Here is a 20,967-nt window from a genome sequence, read left to right on the forward strand (position 1 = left end):
CTCCTCAGCCCAGCCCAACTGTTCAAAAACTACTGTCAATAACACATTTAATTTTCATTTGAGCTGTAGAAACAAAAAACAAAGAACCTGACTGGCATCAAGCTCCCCTTTCTAACCCATGCTGGACATTCACCAAAAGATCCAGCTCCCACGTGTGAGGGAGAAGCTCCCAGTAACTCCAGGCCCTCCCAGATCTTGAGATCAGACCCCTAGTCTGCTTGGTTCATCCCCAACCCAACACCACCATCCCCAGCTCCATGAACCGAAGCGTCCAAATCCCTCAGCCTGATCTCCCTGCCTCCATTCTTCCAACCTGGAGTTTCCCCTCTCTCCTGAAATCAACCAGGATGCCCCAACTGTGGTCTGCACTTGAACTTACCACACATCTCCCTTCATACACACTCAGGCCGTCCTTGCTCTCCGATAACACTGCACGCTTCATAACGAAAGGGGCTCTACCTCTGTATCCCTCACAAGTCTCTCATGCACTACTTTTGTACTCAGAAATACTCGATAAATATTTGACTTGACTCAAAGGACAAACCCCAAATGAGGAAAGAGTAAAGAGGGATTTTTCAATACACACACACACACACACAGCCCAGTTACATCACCACCTCTTCTGTTCAGAACGTACTTTTGACCACAGGCAGCTTCGACAAACAGTCCCAGGTCTCATACCCTTTGGACCAGGAAGGTGCTGTCCCTCTGAGGCCTGAAGTGCCCACATTCTGCAGGAAAATAACAGATGTCACTATTCTGATATATAATCCCATGGTGCTCGTGGCTTTCAAAGTTATTTCAGGTACATGATCATCTTATTTTATGCTCATAGTAACCTTGAGGTAAGGCCATGGGTTTCTGCTTCAGGGCTCTCACTGAGGACAACAGAACCAAGATTCAAAATTAAACAGATGCGACTTCCCAAAGGCAACCTTCTTCCCGGATCCCTCCAGGGATGTGGAAACTCAGTAGGTAAAAGTGCTAATCAGGGCCAATGGAAGCGTATACTAGAATTCAGGCACTGGAGTAATCAAGGAAAGGAACTTTAAAGCTGGCTGCATCCCAGAGTCATTATGGAGCTCTCTAGCTTGTTATGGAGGTCCTACCAAGACTGGGTAAGAGTTCTAGAATCGGACTATCTGTGTTAAGTCCCAGCTCCCGCAACTGCATCATTCTGGAACCAGTGTGTATTCCTGGTGCTTCCAGCCTTGCACAGTGGTGGTATCATAGCTAACTAGTTTTATCCAAGGTGTGATTATTGCTACTTGAAAACCTGGTGCCTCCGCATCCTCACTGTTACAAAAATAATAATCATAATACTCTCCTTCACAAGGTCTGGAAGCTCAATTGAAACAATGCATGTCAGGTGCTCAGCCATGCCTTGTGTGTAGTCGGAGCCCAGTGAATGTCAACTACTGCTTTTCCTACTGGTAGTCCAAGGTTCAAACCCCAAAGCAGAGGTTCTTTCCTCTCAGGAGTAACAGACCTCTCTGAGAATCTGGTAAAAGCCATGAACCCTGTCTCAAGAAACATGTGAACACACTATTTTGCAGACAATTTCAGGGGCCTTTTATGAGTACCATACTAAGAACTCATATCCATGAAAGATAAGTTCATGGCTACAGGGCATATGGAACTCCTACCCTTCACCCTCCCTGGTGTTACAAGTCAGAGAAGGCTAAGGAGGGAGGGTATGTATGAACACAAAGAAAGAGACTCACTCTCTCAGTACTCTCCCTACAATTAAGAGAAAGGAAACCAGATTGTCCAACAAACTCCACCTCACGCCCCTCTCTCGCCTCCACCCCAGCTTCTTCTCTTGATTCTTACACATCCAATCATGAACTACTGGGACGGCATCACAAAACTGAAAGACAGTGTTTCTTTCTCTCTCAGGCAGTGGGGAGAATGAGAGTGGGTGGCAGTAAGTAAACGGCAACCGCACTGTCCAGTCACAGCTGCTGGCAGGAATGCCACCAGCTCCCCCCCAGGCCCTGGCGAGTCAGTCAGAGAGACACACTCTGCAGGGATGGGGGTAGCAGAACCACACAAGAGAATGGGGCTACTTCTCCCAGCTTGAGCCCTCCTACAGGGAATATAACCTCCAACCTCAGCCTTGCAAGTAACAAACCCCTGCTAAAGCTTTTTCCAAAAGCAGCTCTTTTTTCCCAGGCTCCAAAGCTGGCCAAGAAAAGTGATCTCAATTCAAACCCACATTCCTTTCGGGTATCTGTGAAACAGGCAGCTTTGCAGACCAGCAGCTGGAATGTCTGGTTTGCAGACAGGGATCTGGGCAAGGGTGCTGTGTCAACTTTCATGGGGAGTTTAGAGGTAGGACTACAGTTAGGGCTAAATGGGGAAAGGCACAGGTGTCCTATCCCCAGCCTCAAGGAAGGGGAACCGCCTGGGACCTCACCAGCATCCTTCTGGCTCAGAGCCTACACAGGGAATGTTCGAAGAACACCAGAAAAAAGCAGAGAAGGAACAAGGTTACATCCCACATGCCTAGGGTACAACAGCTGCTTCAGCTTTTATGTAAAACCCTGTACAATCCCAGAGCTTTCCCTGTTTCCTGGCATCTTCATCAAAGGCATCAAAAAACTTATGAGGCTTTTGTACACCTGGTAGAGAGTACATGTGAGACCCCAGTGTGACAGCCTCCATGCAACCCATGTTGTTACCACAGGACTGTGGTAAACAAAGAGAGCACACACTGGAAATCACATTTCCAAACTAGCGAGGATGGACTCCAAGCAGAGCTCACTGCCATGACACAGCACTGAAGAAACAAACCTCTAAATAGAAAAAACAAACTGAAATAGTTCTGAAAGTGTGTAGGACTCTGTGTACAAGGCCATTAACCACAACATTTTTGGCAACAGTGAAGAACAGAAGACATCCCAATGGCCATCAACAGGGTTTAACTTGGAATTTGTACACAGTGAAACTCAATGTTAAGGAGAATGAGGTCGAGCTATTAGTAACTAGGGGGGCTTCCCTGGTGGCTCAGGCAGGAAAGTATCCGCCTGCAATGTAGGAGACCCCAGTTCAATTTCTGGGTTGGGAAGATCCCCTGGAGAAGGGAATGGCAACCCACTCCAATACTCTTGCCTAGAGAATCCCATGGACAGAGGAGCCTGGCTGGCTACGACCCATGGGGTCGCAAAGTCGGACACAACTAAATGACTAAACATGCACATAAGTAACTAATGTGCATCAAGCAAAACAGGTATCTCTGGTTTTTAAAAAGAAAACCCACCTACTAGCATCACCAGGCTTCCCAGGTGGTACCTGTGGTAAAGAACCTATTTGCCAATGCAGGAAACATAAGTTCAATCCCTGGGTCAGGTAGATCCCCTGTGAGGAGGAAATGGCAGTCCACTCCAGGATTCTTGCCTGGAGAATGCTATGGACAGAGGAGCCTGACTGGCTACAGTCCACAGGGTTGCAAGGAGACGGACAGAACTGAAGCAACTTAGCACACACTTGCATCACATTTCCATTCCTCTATAACCTGTTTCTATCTCCTAAGAGTCAGAGGATATGAAAGTCAACCATCACCTTTAGACGTCAACGTAAGCATCCATCAACCTGGGGGTTCCCTGGGAAAGGTACCATTTCTCCTCCACCAGCCATTTTCCCCCCTACACACACAAGTCTTGGCCCATGGTTGGGCCCAAGGAGAGTCCTGCAGAGAACAGACATTAATCCAGGGAAGCTTTATTACAAGTTCCTCTGTTCTTGATGATTCCTAGAAAGAACTTCAGGCAGCACCCCAAGTTTGATCTCTTATCTCAGCAACAGCTCTCTCTGTCCTGTGGCTCTGCAATCCACCCTACATTGCGCCTTCACTACTCACCATGCAATCTAGTCAAGGCCTCTGAAAAGGCAATCCACTCCACAGTTCCTTTCCTCCAAGTAAGACCACCCCAAGGCCTCCTGAAAAATACAAAACTTGACTTTAAGCTCCTATCACCCCTAGAAGCACACATCCTTTCTAGTCATATCAAATCCCCACCAGGAAAGCCATCATCCAACCCCATCGGCCCCCCACCTCCAACACTTGCCCTTACCATGATCTTGTTGGCACCTAGAATTCTACCACTCTTAACATCTGAAACCCCAAAATACAACTCCCTAAACACCATGTCAAGTTCTTCTACACAACACATACATCTATTTCCATTAAAACTGTGAAGGAAAAAAAAAAAAACTGTGACGGTTTCCAACCCCATGACAATGTGCTTTCTCCAGGCTAGTGTAAGGAGTGCACCAGCCATCGCTCCAATGACACGCTCACCAATACGCCCTGTAATCCACCCTTCTGCACATCTCACTCACCTGGTCGATCCACACCCAGTCCTGCATGAAGACGGCCTCCTGCCTCCTCCACTCCTCCTTCTAGGCTGCCAATTGCTGCTAGACTACCCATACACCACAGAGCTAGCACCATGAAGACACCTCACCTCAGCTGAGCCCTTACTGCAGTCCCACAGCCTTCCTTATCCCGAGTTACTATGCCCCACTGGACACACCCCTCACAATGCCTAAGTGGCCCACATCTTCGCCACCCTTGTCACATTCCCTTATCACACCCCTGCCAGTCCCCTCACCCTGGAACCCATCCTAACTCAGTAAAAATTGAAAATGCCTCCTACCCCTTTCCAATCATCATCAAAATGCTCCATCTAGAGCCATTCTTACCATACGCCTGCATTTTCAATCCATCTCCTCTTAAATAATAACAATAAAAACAAGAGCAGCCACCATTTACCAAATACTTACTTATACCAGCCCAGTGTCTCATACTATACATCTATTACTCCATTTAAACTTCATTAGAGCCTGGCAGACTAATGGGGTCACAAAGAGTCAGATAAGGCTGAGCACAGCACAGCAGAGCACCAACAGCCCCACACAGGAGTCATAAACGGGGTCCAGTGATAAACGTGTCAGCCAAAGTTTGGGGCCAAAATCCCAACATCAGTGAATGGCAAAGCCAAAATTAGAACCCACATCTGTCTGACTCTAGCACCTGCGCTTTAGCTTTAATCACCTGTTACCTTGCTTTGTCAGTCTCCCTCTCTCATGTATAAATCTACTTAACCTACAAAAATACTCAAATCATCAATCTTTTTGTTAAAAAGAGGGGATGTCCTCAATTCTTTTCCTCAAGTTATCACCATATCTTTCTTTCCATTCTCTTTCCTGTCAAAGTTCTTGAAAGAGTAGCTTCTGCTTGCCACCATTTCCCCCCATCACTCTGCAGCCCAGAACTGGTTATCTGGCCTCTGACTCCAACACCCGCTGGAAAGAGCCCTCCAGGTTATCAGCAGCAGCCTCCTGTGAGTCCCTCAGCTTGGCCTAATGCTCACTCCTCTGGGCCCTTTAAGGCACTGACTTGGCTTCTAATAAGCTACATTTTCTTTTCTTTTTTTTTAAGAAAAAAACCATTTGCAATTTATTCATAAACAAAGAGTCAATACCTTGATACATAGAGACTTTCCCTCATCAACTTCCCTTTATCAGTTTGTATAGGAAAAGCAGAATAAATGACTGACTTTTATTACCGATTTTCAAAAGAATGGGTCGATTTCCAAGGATGAGCAATACAGGGTTTTTTTTAAGTATCATAATAAATTTGTGGATGTAACCTTATTTAATGTGTAATCAATCGGTCTGTAGTTATTTTTATTGGTAGTTAGACTGTTCCATCTTTGGCTAGTAGGAGCCACCTCAAGTTGGCTTCTGTATCCTTTTGACATGACTTTAGTAGCCTTTGACAGCTTCCTTGATGTCTGGGAATTTTACTAGATACTGTCAAATTCTTAATCATAGTAGTTACATTGTCTCACCTTCTCACCAACCTTTCATCAGAATATGATGTCAAGCTTTAGTTTCTTTACCAATCTAACTAGTGAGAGATGGCATCTCAGTGTAGTTTTAATGTATTTATTTTTAATGAAGTATCACTGATTTCTTTATTCCCCATTCAACTCTGATTTTCCCTAGTCTCCCTTCCTGGAAGAACTTTGCTTTCTGCTTTCAAATCTTAGTGACCTTTCAGGGTCCCACCCTCTTCTCTTTGCCTTCTACATGGTGGCTGATGCCACAGCCATCCATTTCTAGCTTTCCTTGTCCCTGAGTTCTACATCTCCTAGGAAGTTCTACATTCCCGGCTTCTAAGTCCTTTCTGGACTTATCCATGTACTTACCTGGAATCATAAAACCCAACATGAATAAAACTAAACTTATTTTCACTGCCAACCACATGGCCACAACCCACCCCAAACATTTGCAGCTTCTATCTGAACAAATATGTCTATTCAGGGGTATAAGTGAGAAGCATCAAAATCATACTCAAGGACTCCCTATTCCTCTAGCACAGACCCAGGTGATCACTGCATCCTATCCATCCTGCCTCTAACAGACCTCCATAAACTAGCAGCCCTCACCTGTCCCCAAGCTACAACCCTCACCAGCTCTCTTTAGGGCATGATAATTCCCTACTATCTCTGCCTCTAAGTGAGTGCAGTGAAGAGGTGCTTTTGTTTTGTTTTGTTTTCCAACTCATACCTACCAAAATTTCTACAATGAGCCAAAAACAGCCAAAAGTTCTTTCTGTACCACTGGAGTTATTTGGTTAATGTGCAAATTCTAAATTCTCTCTCAAAAAGAAAATTACTGATTCTGAATGACGGTCAATTCCTCAGCACAGCCTCCAGTCTTCACAGGCTCCTGCTCTCACTTTTTGTCCCATCTTCCACTACCAGATATCCTTGAGTGACCTGCATTCAGGCCACACCACATTGCCTGCCACTCCCCAGAACGGCTGGGCACTGTTCCCTCCATGCAGGCCTGCATTTCCATCCGCAGCACTCCTCCTTCTTTGTCCCGCTTTACAAGCCTCTATTCTTCAAGCTCAGTCCAAATGCCCTGTCCTCTCTATAGGAAAAAGCAGAGGTTAAAGGCATGGGCCACGGAGACAGGGTTCAAATCCCAGCTCTACCATTACTAACAATGTTATATGGGAGTAAATTCCTTAAGCATTTGAAGCCTCAGTTTCTACATCCACAAAATAGGATGGAAGTGAATTCAGACTCACTTTGAGGTTAAGAATAAAGTATATAAAATATAAATGTATTAAACTCCACAATCAAAATACATAGAGTGGCTGAATGGATAAAGGAAGATCCAACAAGAGACAAATGAAAATGAAAACAGAATGTACCAAGATTTACAAATGCACCAAGATTTACGAATGCACCAAAAGGAATACTAAGAAATTTTACACTGATAAGTGCTTTCCTGGGTGCCCGATGTCCGCTGCCAGCATTCAGAAGTTGTTTTGTGGAATTTACTCAGCGTTCAAATGTTCTTTCGATGAATTTGTGGGGGAGAAAGTGGTCTCCCTGTCCTATTCCTCTGCCATCTTAGGACCGCCTGATAAGTGCTAACATTCTTTCTATGAAAGGAAGATCTCAAACAGCCTAACTACGCTAGAAAAAGAAACCAAATTCAAAGTTGGCAGATTAGACACAAATAAAACAGAAAAACAATAGAAAAAAATAATGAAATAGTTGATTTTTTGAAAAGATAAAAACTGACAAACCTTTAGCTAGACTAAGAAAAGATAAGACTCAAGTAAGGAAAATCAGAAATGAAAGGAAACATTACAACTGATGCCACAGAAATTGGAAAACATCATGAGGGACTATTATAAATGACTATATGTCAATAAACTGGACAACTTAGAAGAAATAAACTCCTATACACCTAAAAACTTTCAAGTCTGAATCAAGAACAGAAAGCTTGAACAGATCAGTTACATGTAAAGAGATTAAACTAGTAATGGTGAATTCTACCAAACATTCAAAGAAGAATTAATACCAATGCTTAAACTTCTAAAAAAAATCTAAGAGGAAACACTTCCAAACTCATTTTATGAGATTAGGATCACCAAAGCCAACGACAATACAAGAAAACTACAGGCCAATATATCTGACAAACACGGATGCAAAAAACCTCAAAAAAATTAACAGAGTTCGACAGCACATTAAAAGGGTCACACAACATGACACAGTTGTATTTATCCCTGAGATGCAAGAATGGTTCAACATATGCAAATCAAACAATGTGATACATCACATTAACAGAATGACGAATAAGAATCACATCATTGTCTCAATAGCTGCAGAAAAAGCATTTGACAAAAAACACTCTTTCATGATATGAAAAAAAAAAAAACCCTCTCAACAAATTAAGCATGGAAGCAACTTACTTCAACACAATAAAGGCCATATATGAAAAGCCCAAAGCTAACATTATCTTTAATGGTGAAAAACTGAAAGCTTTTCCTATAAAATTCAGAACAAAGCAAAGATACCCACTCTTGACATTTCTATTCAGCATAGTACTAGAAGTCCTACCCAGAGTAATTAAGGAAGAAAAAGAAAATGCATTCAAATTGGAATGGAAAAAGTAAAATTATCTCTTTTTGCAAAAGACGATCTTATATGTAGAAATCCTAAAGAATAGCATCCCCCCCCAAAAAAAAACTGTTAGAATAAATGAATTCAATATAGTGGAATGACACAAAACCACCATACAAAAATCAGTTGAGTTTCTATACACAAACAACAAACTACTTGCAAAAAAGAATCAAAGAAACAATCATATTTACAATAGCATTTAAAACAACCTAAATTCTTAGAAATAAACTTCAACAAGGCAGTGAAAGACCTACACACTAAAAACTACAAAACACTGATAAAAGACATTTTAAAAGACTTTAAAGGAAAAGACAGTCCATGTTCACAGACTGGAAAAATTAATACTGTTAAAATGTCCATACTTTCCAAAGCAATCTGCAGATTCAAGGCAATCACTATCAAAATCTCACATTTATTTTTAATAAAAATAGGAAAAAATAAACCTAAGATTTATATAAAACCACAAGGACTCCAAATAGCCAAAGAATTCTGAGCAAGCAGAACAAAGCTGAAGGCATCACAGGTCCTGATACCAAAATATGTTACAAAGCTACCAAAATTAAAATGGTATAGTACTAACATAAAAAAAAGAAAAAAAAAGAGACAACAGAACAGAAAGCCCAGAAATAAACCTATACATATCTAGCCACTTGACCTTCAACTAGGTTGCCAAAAATATACAGTGGGGAAAGGATATCCTCTTCAATAAACACTGTTGGGAAAACAATACCTATATGCAAGAGAATGAAACAGGATTCTTATTTCACACCAGGTACAAAAATAAACTCAAAATGAATTAAAGACAAATGTAAGACTTGAAACTGTAAAACTCTGAGAAGAAAACAGTGAGGAAGACTTTTAGCTTCAGCAATGATTTCTTGAATACCAAAAAGGCGGGGGTGGGGGGGGGAATGGAGGCAAAATAAACAACAAAGTGAAAAGGCAACCTATGTAATGAGAGAAAATGTCTGAGATTCATATACATGATTAACACTCAAAAGATACAGGACACCTTATCTTACAATTTAGTACCAAAATGAACAAACAAACAACTCTACTTAAAAATGGGCAAAGGGCTTGAACAGACACTTCTCCCCAAAGGACATACAAATGACAAACTAAAACATGGAAAGGTACTCAATAATCACTAATCACCAAGGAACTACAAATTAAAACTACACTGAGCTATCACCTCATCCCATTTGGATAGTGATTATCAAAAAATAAACAAACAAGTAAGAAGTGTTGGTGAGGGTATGCAGAAAAGGGAGTCCTTGCACACTGCTGGTGGGAACATGCACTGGTGAAGCTGCTATGGAAAACAGCACGGTGGTTCCTCGAGAAATTAAAAATAGAACTGCCATCTGATCCAGCAATCCCACTTCTGGATATATATCTAAAGAAACTTACATTAGGATCTCAAAGAAATACATTCCTATATTCTTTTCAGCATTATTTACAATAGCCAAGGTATAAAAGCAACCTAAATGTCTACCAACAGACAAATGGATAAAGAAAATGTGGTATATGGATGCCATAATATTATTCATCCTCAAAAAAGGAAATGTTATCATTTGTGGCAACATGGGTGAACCCGGAGGATATTATGCTATGTGAGATAAACCAGATACATAAGAACAAATACTACATGATCCCATTTATATGAGGAATCTAAATAAGTCCTGCTGCTGCTGCTGCTAAGTCGCTTCAGTCGTGTCCAACTCTGTGCGACCCCATAGACAGCAGCCCACCAGGCTCCCCCGTCCCTGGGATTCTCCAGGCAACAACAATGGAGTGGGTTGCCATTTCCTTCTCCTAGACACTTACTATACACTGTAATGCCTATATTGCATACTTAAAATTTGCTAAGAGGGTAAATCTTATGTTAAAAGTATTCTTATCACAAAAAATTAAAATAATAAAGAGGATGAAAAGAAACTTTTGGAGGTGATAGAAATGTTTATGGCACTGATTGGGTTGATGGTTTCACAGGTATATATATATATCTCCAAACTCCTCAAGTTGTACACATTAAATACATACAGTTTTTTGTATGCCAACCACGTCTCAATAGTTTAAAAAATAAAAATAAATTAAGTATATAAATTATCATAGTTCAGAATAAGCAATTACTAAATGGTAGATATTATTCATTATTACTCAGCTCTCTCACATCTTTCAGACAAATATGCCACTCTACTCCTAGTTCCTCCAACCCACTGAACATCATCTACACTACTTTATACATTATAGCAGAATTATGTCTCTGTACATTCATTTTCTTCACCAGACGATGAGCTCTTCTGAAGCAGGGGCTACAGTGCATTGGTAGCCCCCATATCAAAGCCCTCAACAGAGTGTCAGAAACAGTGGAACTGTTTGCTTAAGTTTTAACCGAAAAAAATAAATGAATCAATCAGTCAATCTAGTTTATGATGAGGCAGACAATAAAATACCCTATCTCAGCCAGTAATTACAAGTTCACTGTTAAGATTTTTCCAAGACTGTTGTCTGGAATGTGAAGCCAAGTGGGCCTTCGGAAGCATCACTACAAACAAAGCTAGTGGAGGTGACAGTATTCCTGTTGAGCTATTCCAAATCCTAAAAGATGCTGTTAAAGCTGCATTCGATATGCCAGCAAATATGGAAACTCAGCAGTGGCCACAGAACTGGAAAAACTTTAGTTTTCATTCCAATCCCAAAGAAGGGCAATGCCAAAGAATGTTCAAACTACCATACAACTGTACTCATCTCACATACTAGTGAAGTAATACTCAAAATTCTCCAAGCCAGGCTTCAAGAGTACATGAACTGAGAACTTCCAAATGTTCAAGCTGGATTTATAAAAGGCAGAGAAACCAGAGGTCAAATTGCCAACATCCGCTGGATCACAGAAAAAGCAAGAGAATTTCAGAAAAATATCTACTTCTCCTCTATTGATTATGCCAAAGACTCTGACTGTGTAAAACACAACAAACTGCAGAAAATTCTTAAAGAGCTGGGAATACCAGACCACCTTATCTGCCTCCTGAGAAATCTGTATGCAGGTCAAGAAGGAACAGTTAGAACTGGACATGGAACAACAGACTGGTTCCAAATTGGGAAACGAGTATGTCAAGGCTATATATTGTCACCCTGCCTATTTAAGTTATATGCAGAGTATATCATGCAAAATGCCAGGCTGGATGAAACACAAGCTGGAACCAAGGCTGCAGGGAGAAATATCAATAACCTCAGATATGCAGATGGTAACACCCTTATGGCAGAAAGTGAAGAGGAACTAAAAAGCCTCTTGATGAAAGTGAAAGAAGAGAGTGAAATAGCTGGTTTAAAACTCAACATTTAAAAAATGAAGATCATGGCATCTGGTCCCATCACTTCATGGCAAACAGATGGGGAAACAATGAAAACAGTGACAGACTTCACTTTCCTGGGCTCCAAAATCACTGCAGATGGTGACTGCAGCCATGAAATTAAAATACGCTTACTCCTTGTAAGGAAAGCTATGACCAATCTAGACAGCATATTAAAAAGCAGAGACATTACTTTGCCGACAAAGGTCCATCTAGTCAAAGCTATGGTTTTTTCCAGTAGTCATGTATGGATGTGAGAGTTGGACTATAAAGAAAGCTGAGCACCGAAGAATTGTTGCCTTTGAACTGTGGTGTTGGAGGAGGCTCTTGAGAGTCCCTTGGACATCAAGGAGATACAACCAGTCCAAGGAAATCAGTCCTGGATATTCACTGGAAGGACTGATGCTAAAGCTGAAACTCCAATACTCTGGCCACCTGATGTGAAGAACTGACTCATTTGAAAAGACCCTGATGCTGGGAAAGATTAAAGGCAAGAGGAGAAGAGGACAACAGAGGATGAGATAGTTGGATGTCATCAGTGACTTGAGGGACATGAGTTTGAGCAAGCTCCAGGAGTTGGTGACAGGGAGGCCTGGCGGACTATAATCCATGGGGTCGCAGAGTCAGACACAACTGAATGACTGAACTGTTGTCTGAAATATAAATAACCCTGGGAAGAAGTAAACTGTTACGAGTCATTCTTATCTTACTGAGGCAAAGAAAAAAAAGTAAGATATCCGAAGCGAATGCAAAGGATACGCCATTCCTCTGATACGTTTGATCTTTCCTGGATCTATGAGTTGAATAGGCTTCAGGATCTTCCTCACAGGACATGAAAAAAACACTTCACCTCCTCCTCCAGGAGGCATTCCCCGTCGTACAACCTGCAGGCATAGTGAAAAAGAAGAGGTCAGGATTCAACAGAGTGGATGACACCCAGCCAGGCTGGTGTACACCAAGAATGAAAACCAGTATTAGAATGCAGAAGGCTTTCGAACCCAACTTGTCCATCTCTTTAAGATCAACAGCACCTAATGTTAGCTCCACAGGGGCACGTGCTGAGCAAGGGGACTATGTGGTGTGTCAGAAAAAGCAGTAGGCACAGAGTCTACATGTTCCAGTCAAAGCCAGATAGGTCACTTCACCGCCAGAACTTGTTTCCTCAACCTTAAAATGAGGAACTAGTCTAGCTCATCAGCTTACCCACTTCTTAACCATCAAGAACCCTTTTCTCCTCTTCTGGAATTAAATGGTCTATCAAAACTCAATAGTTCTGAGTTATTAAATAAAAACGAAGTAATTTCCCTTCAAAAAGCAGAGATGCTAAACAGCTTAAGATATCCAGTGTTATCACACTGGATTGATATAATTCCCTTAAATAGCAAACAAACAGATGCTTAAATTACTTCAACTAGGTTTTGAAAGTAAAGTACTAAAAAGTCTTAGGGACATTCAGATTGGTAGGCTCTGGACACAAATTAAAATAAATGATCCAGATCAGAGAGGTAGCATGGTCAGAATCTCAGCTCCATGACTTATTGGCTGAGTTATTATGAGTCAAGGAGTTAATGTATGTAGAATGCTGACAACATCTACTACCACTAAATAAGTACAATATATCAATTACTCTTGTCATTAGTAAAGGACCCTTTCAGCTCAAAGTCTACAATGCTAGGTTCAAGAATTCTTATAATGATGACTTCAAACGTCCCATACACACACTGAGCCATACAGCTCCTCCAGTGAGTTGGTTAGAAAATATTTCACACTGATTTATGCCACCAACAATCTGGACATTCGTACCTTTAACTCAAAAGATTCACCATCAATCCCAAACTGTTTCAGTAGAGGGAGTGCTGTTGCCTTCAGAACATCAACCTGTAGAATAATTTCAGAAAAAAGTTTAGTTAAACCTTGAAATGGAAAGAAGAAAGAATCCACAAAGCAGGTTAAGGCTTCATCCAGGTAGATGAAGGAGTCTGGTAAGGAGAAAAGAGGCTGGCTTACAACTGAGGGCATGGATTGGCTCTGCTCTCGACTAAAGACTATGATTTTATAAGCCACTGGCTTCTCTGACCCCCTTTTCCACATTTATAGTAGTACACACCTACCTTATGAGTCATCATGAGCATCACAGGCTATCATGCAAAAAGCACCAAGAAACCGCTGGGCTCCTGCAGAAAACAAACTGAGACCTCTGCTCATTCTTACAGGTATAAACACTAAGCAAAAACATGGCCTCTCTAAGTATTCTTTATTCAACATGACTATTTCATGTTTAGAGCTGGTAGCTCTCCAGGCTAAAGTGAATCAACTATTCAGCCTAACAGTTCTACCTAAGAATGCTGCTGACACCCACACACAGGCAGTTAAAGGTGGCGGTGATTCTACAAGGCAGCGGGGGCTTCAGAGGAAGGACAGCCTCAAACTGCAGCAAACAACGCAGACCCCTAAGTGCAAGGAAGATATCCACAGGTGATGGCAAGACACTGTCAAGTACAACTGTTATCATCTCCTCATTCAAAACTCCTAGGAGGCCTGCGATCCTTCCTTATTCATTTGCAGATTCCTCATAGAGGATAAGGTGATATTCAAATCACGTTATCGAAGAAGTCAGTGACTGCTATCTCAGCAGCAACTAGGGAAACAAGAGCAATCCCTTGCTTATTCCCAATGGAACAAGACATGTTTCTCAGCCCTGTGGGGGCTGATCCTACAACGGGAAGCACTGAGGGCAAGCAGCACAAGCAGAGGCTCTGGGAAAAGCCCTGGTCCCAGTACAGGCTCTAGTTTGCTGTGTGGCCTCAAACAAGAATATCTCAACTTCTAAATTCCCTTGTCTCCAAGGTAAGGAGCTCAACCTGCCTGTCTCCAAGTTGCTGGCAACTCTTACATGCTAAGACTCAACAGGACAACACTCCAACAGGGCTTTATGGCAGAGAACAGTCCCCAACTAAATATTCGTATATTAGAACATTAACCAGAGGTAGAAATGACCTACGTAGCCTAGGAACACGTTCAGCATGATCAGGTGGGTCAGAAGCAGTTACTGGGAAAATCCATTAAAGATTAGCTAATTTCAATTAAATATTAAAGGTACACACAACTCAGAAAGTTAAAATAGGCATTTGGAATTGCTAAAACCAAGAAGAATTCAGTCAAGGCTAGTACGAAGGGCAGCTGGGGAGAAGACCAACCCAGATTCTGGAAAAGGTGGGGGCTGCAAGGGTGCCAGTTACTCCGTGAGTGTGACTGCTGGAGCTAGGTGGCCTCCAGCTCTCCTGGGGAAGAGAAAGGCAAGAGGACAGAACGCCCCTGCTGGTTCATCCCACCCACACCTGGACTCAGATAGGAGGAAGTCAAACTGACTGAGGGCCAGTCAGGAGCCCAAATATAACTCCAGGTGTGGTCCTGTCTCCCGGGTCACTCTCCATCTGACACGAAGGGCAGGCCCCTCACTGTGGTGGGACAAGGGCTGGAAAGGCAGCTGTGGGCTGGAGCCCCACTCTGCCTCTTACAGCCTCTGAGGCCCGGACGCTCTCTCCTCAGGGCTTTGGCTGCCTGCTGTAGAAAGAGGGGCCAACTGGAAAGTTCCATAACCTCCTCAGGCTCCACACTGGATCTAGCAAAGTGGGGGTGGTCTGTGGGTTCTGCTTCAAGGAAACCTATCTGTTACTCTGCAGTCAGAGACGAAAGGCAAAAGTCTGACCCAAGTGGAACCTCAGGGCAAAGGCATCACCCTTACAGTCCAATCAGTCAACAGGTAGAAATATGATCAGACCCATAGCTTCCCAGGTGGCCCTAGTGGTAAAGAACTTGTCTGCCAATGCGGGAGACATAAGAGACTCAGGTTCAATCTATGGTCAGGAAGATCCCCCGGAGAAGGAAATGGCAATCGAGTATTCTCCAGTATTCTTTCCTGGAGAATCCCATGGACAGAGGAGCCTGGCAGGCTACAATCCACAGGGTCGCAGAGAGTCAAACATGGCTGAAGCAACTTAGCACACACCACAACAAACAGAAAAAGGGAAGAAACCTGTTCCCTTCAGTTCCCTTGTCTGAAACAGTGATAAGAACATCTACCTAACCCTCATGAATCAAATAAATATGGATACTGACAGAGGTCCACCTAAACAAGTGGCCAGGACACAGCAGACTTCACTCCACTTCTTTTCCCTCCTAGGACAGCCCTGAAAGAGGCGGACTCTTCACTCACCATCTGGCCAACTGCTGGCACCAGTAAATATCAACGGGGGGCACTATTATCAAATCACTGAGACTCAAAGGAGACCTTCTAGAATTTTTCTTCTCAAAATTTCCCCCCATTTCCTTCCTTTTTTGTCTCCAAAATGTCCCTACCCCTTTACAAGGCTCATCCCATCACTTGCTCCTTCTATCCTCTGGATATCTGTAGGTGGCCTTATTAAGCCCTTCTACCCTTCTCATTTTAACTTTTTCCTTCTCCATTACAGCCTACAAACAAGTGCAAGTTTCTCTCACTTAAAAATCCCCAACCTCAGCTCTTAAGGAGACATCCTATCTAGCATTCTGGAAGAATCTCCCAACCTTCTATGGTTCTATTTCTTACTCATTCTGAACCTGTGTGTGATCTTGCAACCTAATGATACTGTTCTCTTAAAGCTCAACAGAAATTCTCACTGCTGCATCTCCCTAGCCAATCCCAACTCAACTCCTGCAAGGAATAACTCTTGGATCCATCCCCAGCTTTTCAGAACTCAGCTCCTCCTTGGCTTCTCCAAATCCTTCTATTTCCACAGTCACTGTCTCCAGCTCCTCTTTCCCAACTCACTCTTTACACACTTATTCCTCTTCTTCATCTATTCTCAGTCCCTGGAACCACAAGGCCAAAACTCTACTGGCCCACTGAGGCCAGAAAGGGATGTTAAATCAATGATGAAGTCAGTTAAGACCTGTGTCCAAATGGAACTCTCACGCCTCTTCCCAAGAGCGCAGGTGCTACTCAGCTCTGATGGATTGCTGTTGTGGAGAAACAGCCACGCTGACCTACTGCAATGAAAAACTCTGGGGTTTCAAACAAGAACAACCAATTCAGATACACACACCAACACCAACAGCACCCGCACACTATGCAGGCCAAGAGAAAAACACCTGTCAGACTTACTGAGCCAAAAAGCCCCCAGTGATCACCCTCGGTATGCGTCAACTTCATTCTTCTACAGAGTGACATATCAGCAGGTAAGATCCTGATGATCTGAGGCTCCAAACAGTAATTCCCAACTGGACATCCCCCATGGATAGCCCATCAGTATCCCAGAGAACAGGACCAAAATCAGACACATCAACGATCACCCCATCACAATTTTCCTCTTCCCCGTGTCAAACTCTTTCTGATCACTATCCTTTCAAGTCATCCGTGACAGAAATCATGGAGTTACCTGTGACCCCTTCCTCCTATCCCATCTCCAATTAGTTATCGAGTTATGAAGCCCCTCCCTGCACAATGCCCTTTATATCTGTCTACCCTTCCACTTCCCTCTGCATCAAGTTCATACTGGTTGACAACTTGGCAATTCACCCTTCTCTCAGCTCTACAGTTATCTTCCTAAAACCATGACTGACTCTGGGGCTTCCCTTCCTCTTGAAAGCCCTCCCCAGCCCTCAGCACTTGGCTTGTACGTCTGCCAGAGCCCAGAGGTATCCAACCTTGTGGTCTCCCTGGCTGTGTTCACAGCTGTTCACCCCATGAAACCACATTCCCTACGGGCAGAACTCATCGTATTCATCCCTGTGTGCAGACAGTAGGTGTGGACATAAATTGATGGGGAAACTACACATTAAAGAGAAAGTTCAAAACGAAGAAGCCACAGGCTGAAGAAGTTACTCTTTATCCAGGATTAGGTGTATTTACTTTATCCTGGACTGGAGCCAGGTACTAACCAAGGTCATTTTAGTCCTGTAGCATGTGAAAACTACAAGAAAGCCTTTTAATATGCTGCTAGAAAGAATAAAGTACTATTTCTAGGGAATCTGTCAATTAATCTTTGTCATTGTTAATATGTAAATATGTAAATTTTTAGTACTGTCAGTGATAACAGCTTTTAAGATCACTGGCAATTATAGAAAGAGAGTACAAAACTGGGATACATGGTGCCAGCATCTCCTGTCTGCTTCAGGGACTTTTCGCAAGAGTCAAGGCACTTTCCCCTCCCCCTCCCAATCTGAAATAGTAGAGGTCTCCTCTCTTACTTTTAACTGAAGAACCCATTTCCTAGAATCTTCCGGAAAAATGCGAGAAATAAGCAACCACTTGAAATTACTTTGAAATTCTAAACAGTTTACGCAGCATTCGTATACAGTTAAGAATATCAGATCTTGCACTCTACTTTGGATCCTGGGAAGAGTTTATGTACCCGAATCCTAAGAATTCAGGAATAAACCTTTTATTGCCCAAGAACATATTAATCATGTTTATAACCTCATCAGCATCCCGGTGAATACCAGCAGTCTCTGCTTTGGGGTTCACTGCACCACCTAACTGGTCTTCCCTGGTTAGGGATGCCACACACGTCTGCCTCCGAAGCCACCCCTTCAGTGGTCTTGTTCTAATGTCTGCCGAGGTTAAGACAAGTATCCTTGGTTAGAACTTCACATCATGGCCCTCAGCTTGAAGATACCTTCTCTGGACAGCAGAGCATCCAAAGGTAGGGATCGTTGCCTCACTATGAAAGGTCTAAGGAAGACCTGCTCCAATCCATCAGTCTCCCTCTCCCCAACCTGTCTGTCTCTCTCTCACACACACACACAATAAAACCCATCCCAGACTGGCATTAAGACAGCTGTGGTAGCCACAATGAATATTCTAGTTGTACATTAAACTATCCTCCCCACAAACGCAGCATGCTTATTAAGAAGCTTGCTGATGCTCATACACTGGCAAAGCTCATATATACCTTCCTTGGCCTTCTGCCCTTTCTCTAAATCTGCAAACTCTTCTCAGAAGAAGAAAGTCCTAAAGTGTACAGTTGACGCCTAAGTGAAGATTATGCTGCAGCACGCCAAGAAGATATTATTCTCTGCCTAAAATTTTGATCTGCTGCCTTTCAGCCTCAACCATCACATGACCTTATCAAAACTCCACTCTCACACACTTCAGTCAACAGAGCCATATTTCATGTCAAACATGATGAGATTGCAAGCATCTGTTCAGAAGGTTCTTAGACATAACAATGAAAGGCACCTTGAAGAAGATTAACAATCGTCACTGAATCTGATGTTTATGAGTCTTGGCTCATTTGCCTTCTGGAGTGATTAATCTCTAAACTTCAAGGTAAATAACAAAACAAATACACGCAACAATAAACTGTTTAATCAGGAACTAGTTTCTCAGAAGTTAGGTGTGACAGGAGACAAAAATCACAGTGTGGTGTGGCCTCGCTACTCACCGAAGGGTCAACCTGGTCATTGGTCACTCCTCGCAGAACTATTCTCAGCGGGTGCTTCATAAATGGGGCCAGGCAGAGCAGGCTTTCCAGGTAATACCCAATGCCGCGAAGAACGCTGCAGTCATGCTCCAGGGACCCACCATACAAGAGGCCAGGCTGGTAATATAAGGTCGTTCCTTACAACAGAGGAAAGAAAGTCAGCAGAAGGAAAAAAAAAGAGTCACAAAGGCAATGAAACAGTCAGTCCCAAGGGGAAAGTCTGGCAAGGGCATCCAAGAGTTCAAAATGCCATTCCTGAGGGCCCACATACTTCACTCCAAAAGCTGACTCATTACTGTCAAGTCCTTGTAACAATAATAAACTGTGAGTGTAATTTAATAAACAATAATAAATTAAACCCCTCCCTAAGCCATTTGAATTGCCAGAGTCACGGCAGGGCACAGAAGAGATATATCCTAACAGGCACCCTAGTCTCCCAACAGCATGCTCTCAGATTGTGCCAATGTTGGGGTTTACAAATGATGTTCTGCAATCATCATGCCAGCAATCAGCTTCTTCAAGGCCCAGGAAATCAGATTTCCCAATACCACAGTCACCAAACTAGGTACCTAGAGAGGGCAAGTACTTATGGCACTCACTTCCATTAATAGTAACTATTTTAATTTAATAGTAACAAATGGAAATGTCTAAAATTATTGAACTGCTTTAGTGGAAACACTTTATCTTTCTTTATTCTTTCAAATATGCATATCATCCAAAAAGTTTCTTAGTAGGTTTACATATTAGAGGAAAAACCAAATAAAATATGCTAGATGATTCAGGGAATATGAAGAAATGAACACAATATATTTTTGATACTAATAATCCCTGGCCAAGTTCTCCTGGCACAATTTACCAATAAAGAAATCTAACATTAGAGGAAGGAACTATGTTCAGTCACCAAAAGGAAAGCAGCGCTTGGGAGTTTGACACAAGAAATACAGGTTTCACCATATTAAAAAATCAAAATCACAATAATCACAATCAGAATCATATTCTAATCAAAGTTAGAAAACTCTACTTTAGTTATTCTAAATACTATTTATGACACAAAACAGTCTTTTAGGTCCAAAAGCCCCCAACTCCCAAAGACTCTATAACCACAAAACTCTGCACTAAAATCTGTCTATGCCGGCAAATTAACAAAATAAGAAACTAACCAGATCATCAAAATGAAGGCTGAGAGGGGTGGAGCGGGCGGGTAGACACAAGAGGTGGAAGGAAGCAGGATCATATAAATATCTTATTTCTCAACTAAGCTGTAGATATGACCCCAAAACAACAGAATTTCTTGTCCTCTGAATCACCAATAAAAATCACTGAAAACATCCCCTGCAATTTCAAAGTAAAGGAGTCAAGGAAGACTAAAGGAATCACAGCTTGCAAAGGGCATCTGATGTTTTACTTCTGAAACCTGTTCTCTGTGAGGTATGGCTGAATGCAGCTACAGATCAAGTCCCATGGCCACTTATAAAGCCAAGCTTGTCTTCTCCCTTAACAGAGCCAACACACAGAAAAGTTCAGTTTCCTCTGTTGAATACATGTGCAAAGGCACACAGCTCATGGAGACAATCAAAGCATGTTTGCCATGATCATCTATACAATATAGCTAACAGTTTCTAACAGCAAAAAAAAAAAAAGAAGGGAAAAAAAAAA

At 42.4% G+C, this 20,967-nt stretch overlaps 1 protein-coding gene across 3 annotated transcripts in view; it reads right to left on the reverse strand.

Annotated features, from left to right (window-relative positions):
- Positions 1-20,967, reverse strand: part of RCL1 (RNA terminal phosphate cyclase like 1) — a 105,713-nt gene that overhangs the window by 63,282 nt on the left and 21,464 nt on the right. For all 3 annotated transcript variants that reach the window (XM_052644863.1, XM_052644862.1, XM_052644864.1), the window contains exons 3-5: positions 19,273-19,448; positions 13,652-13,726; positions 12,608-12,732 (exon numbers count right to left, since the gene is read on the reverse strand). In XM_052644863.1, coding sequence (XP_052500823.1) covers positions 12,608-12,732; positions 13,652-13,726; positions 19,273-19,448 — 376 coding nt within the window. The remainder of the gene's footprint in view (positions 1-12,607; positions 12,733-13,651; positions 13,727-19,272; positions 19,449-20,967) is intronic.

This window comes from Budorcas taxicolor, chromosome 8 (assembly GCF_023091745.1).
Source record: "Budorcas taxicolor isolate Tak-1 chromosome 8, Takin1.1, whole genome shotgun sequence".
Taxonomy (NCBI): domain Eukaryota; kingdom Metazoa; phylum Chordata; class Mammalia; order Artiodactyla; family Bovidae; genus Budorcas; species Budorcas taxicolor.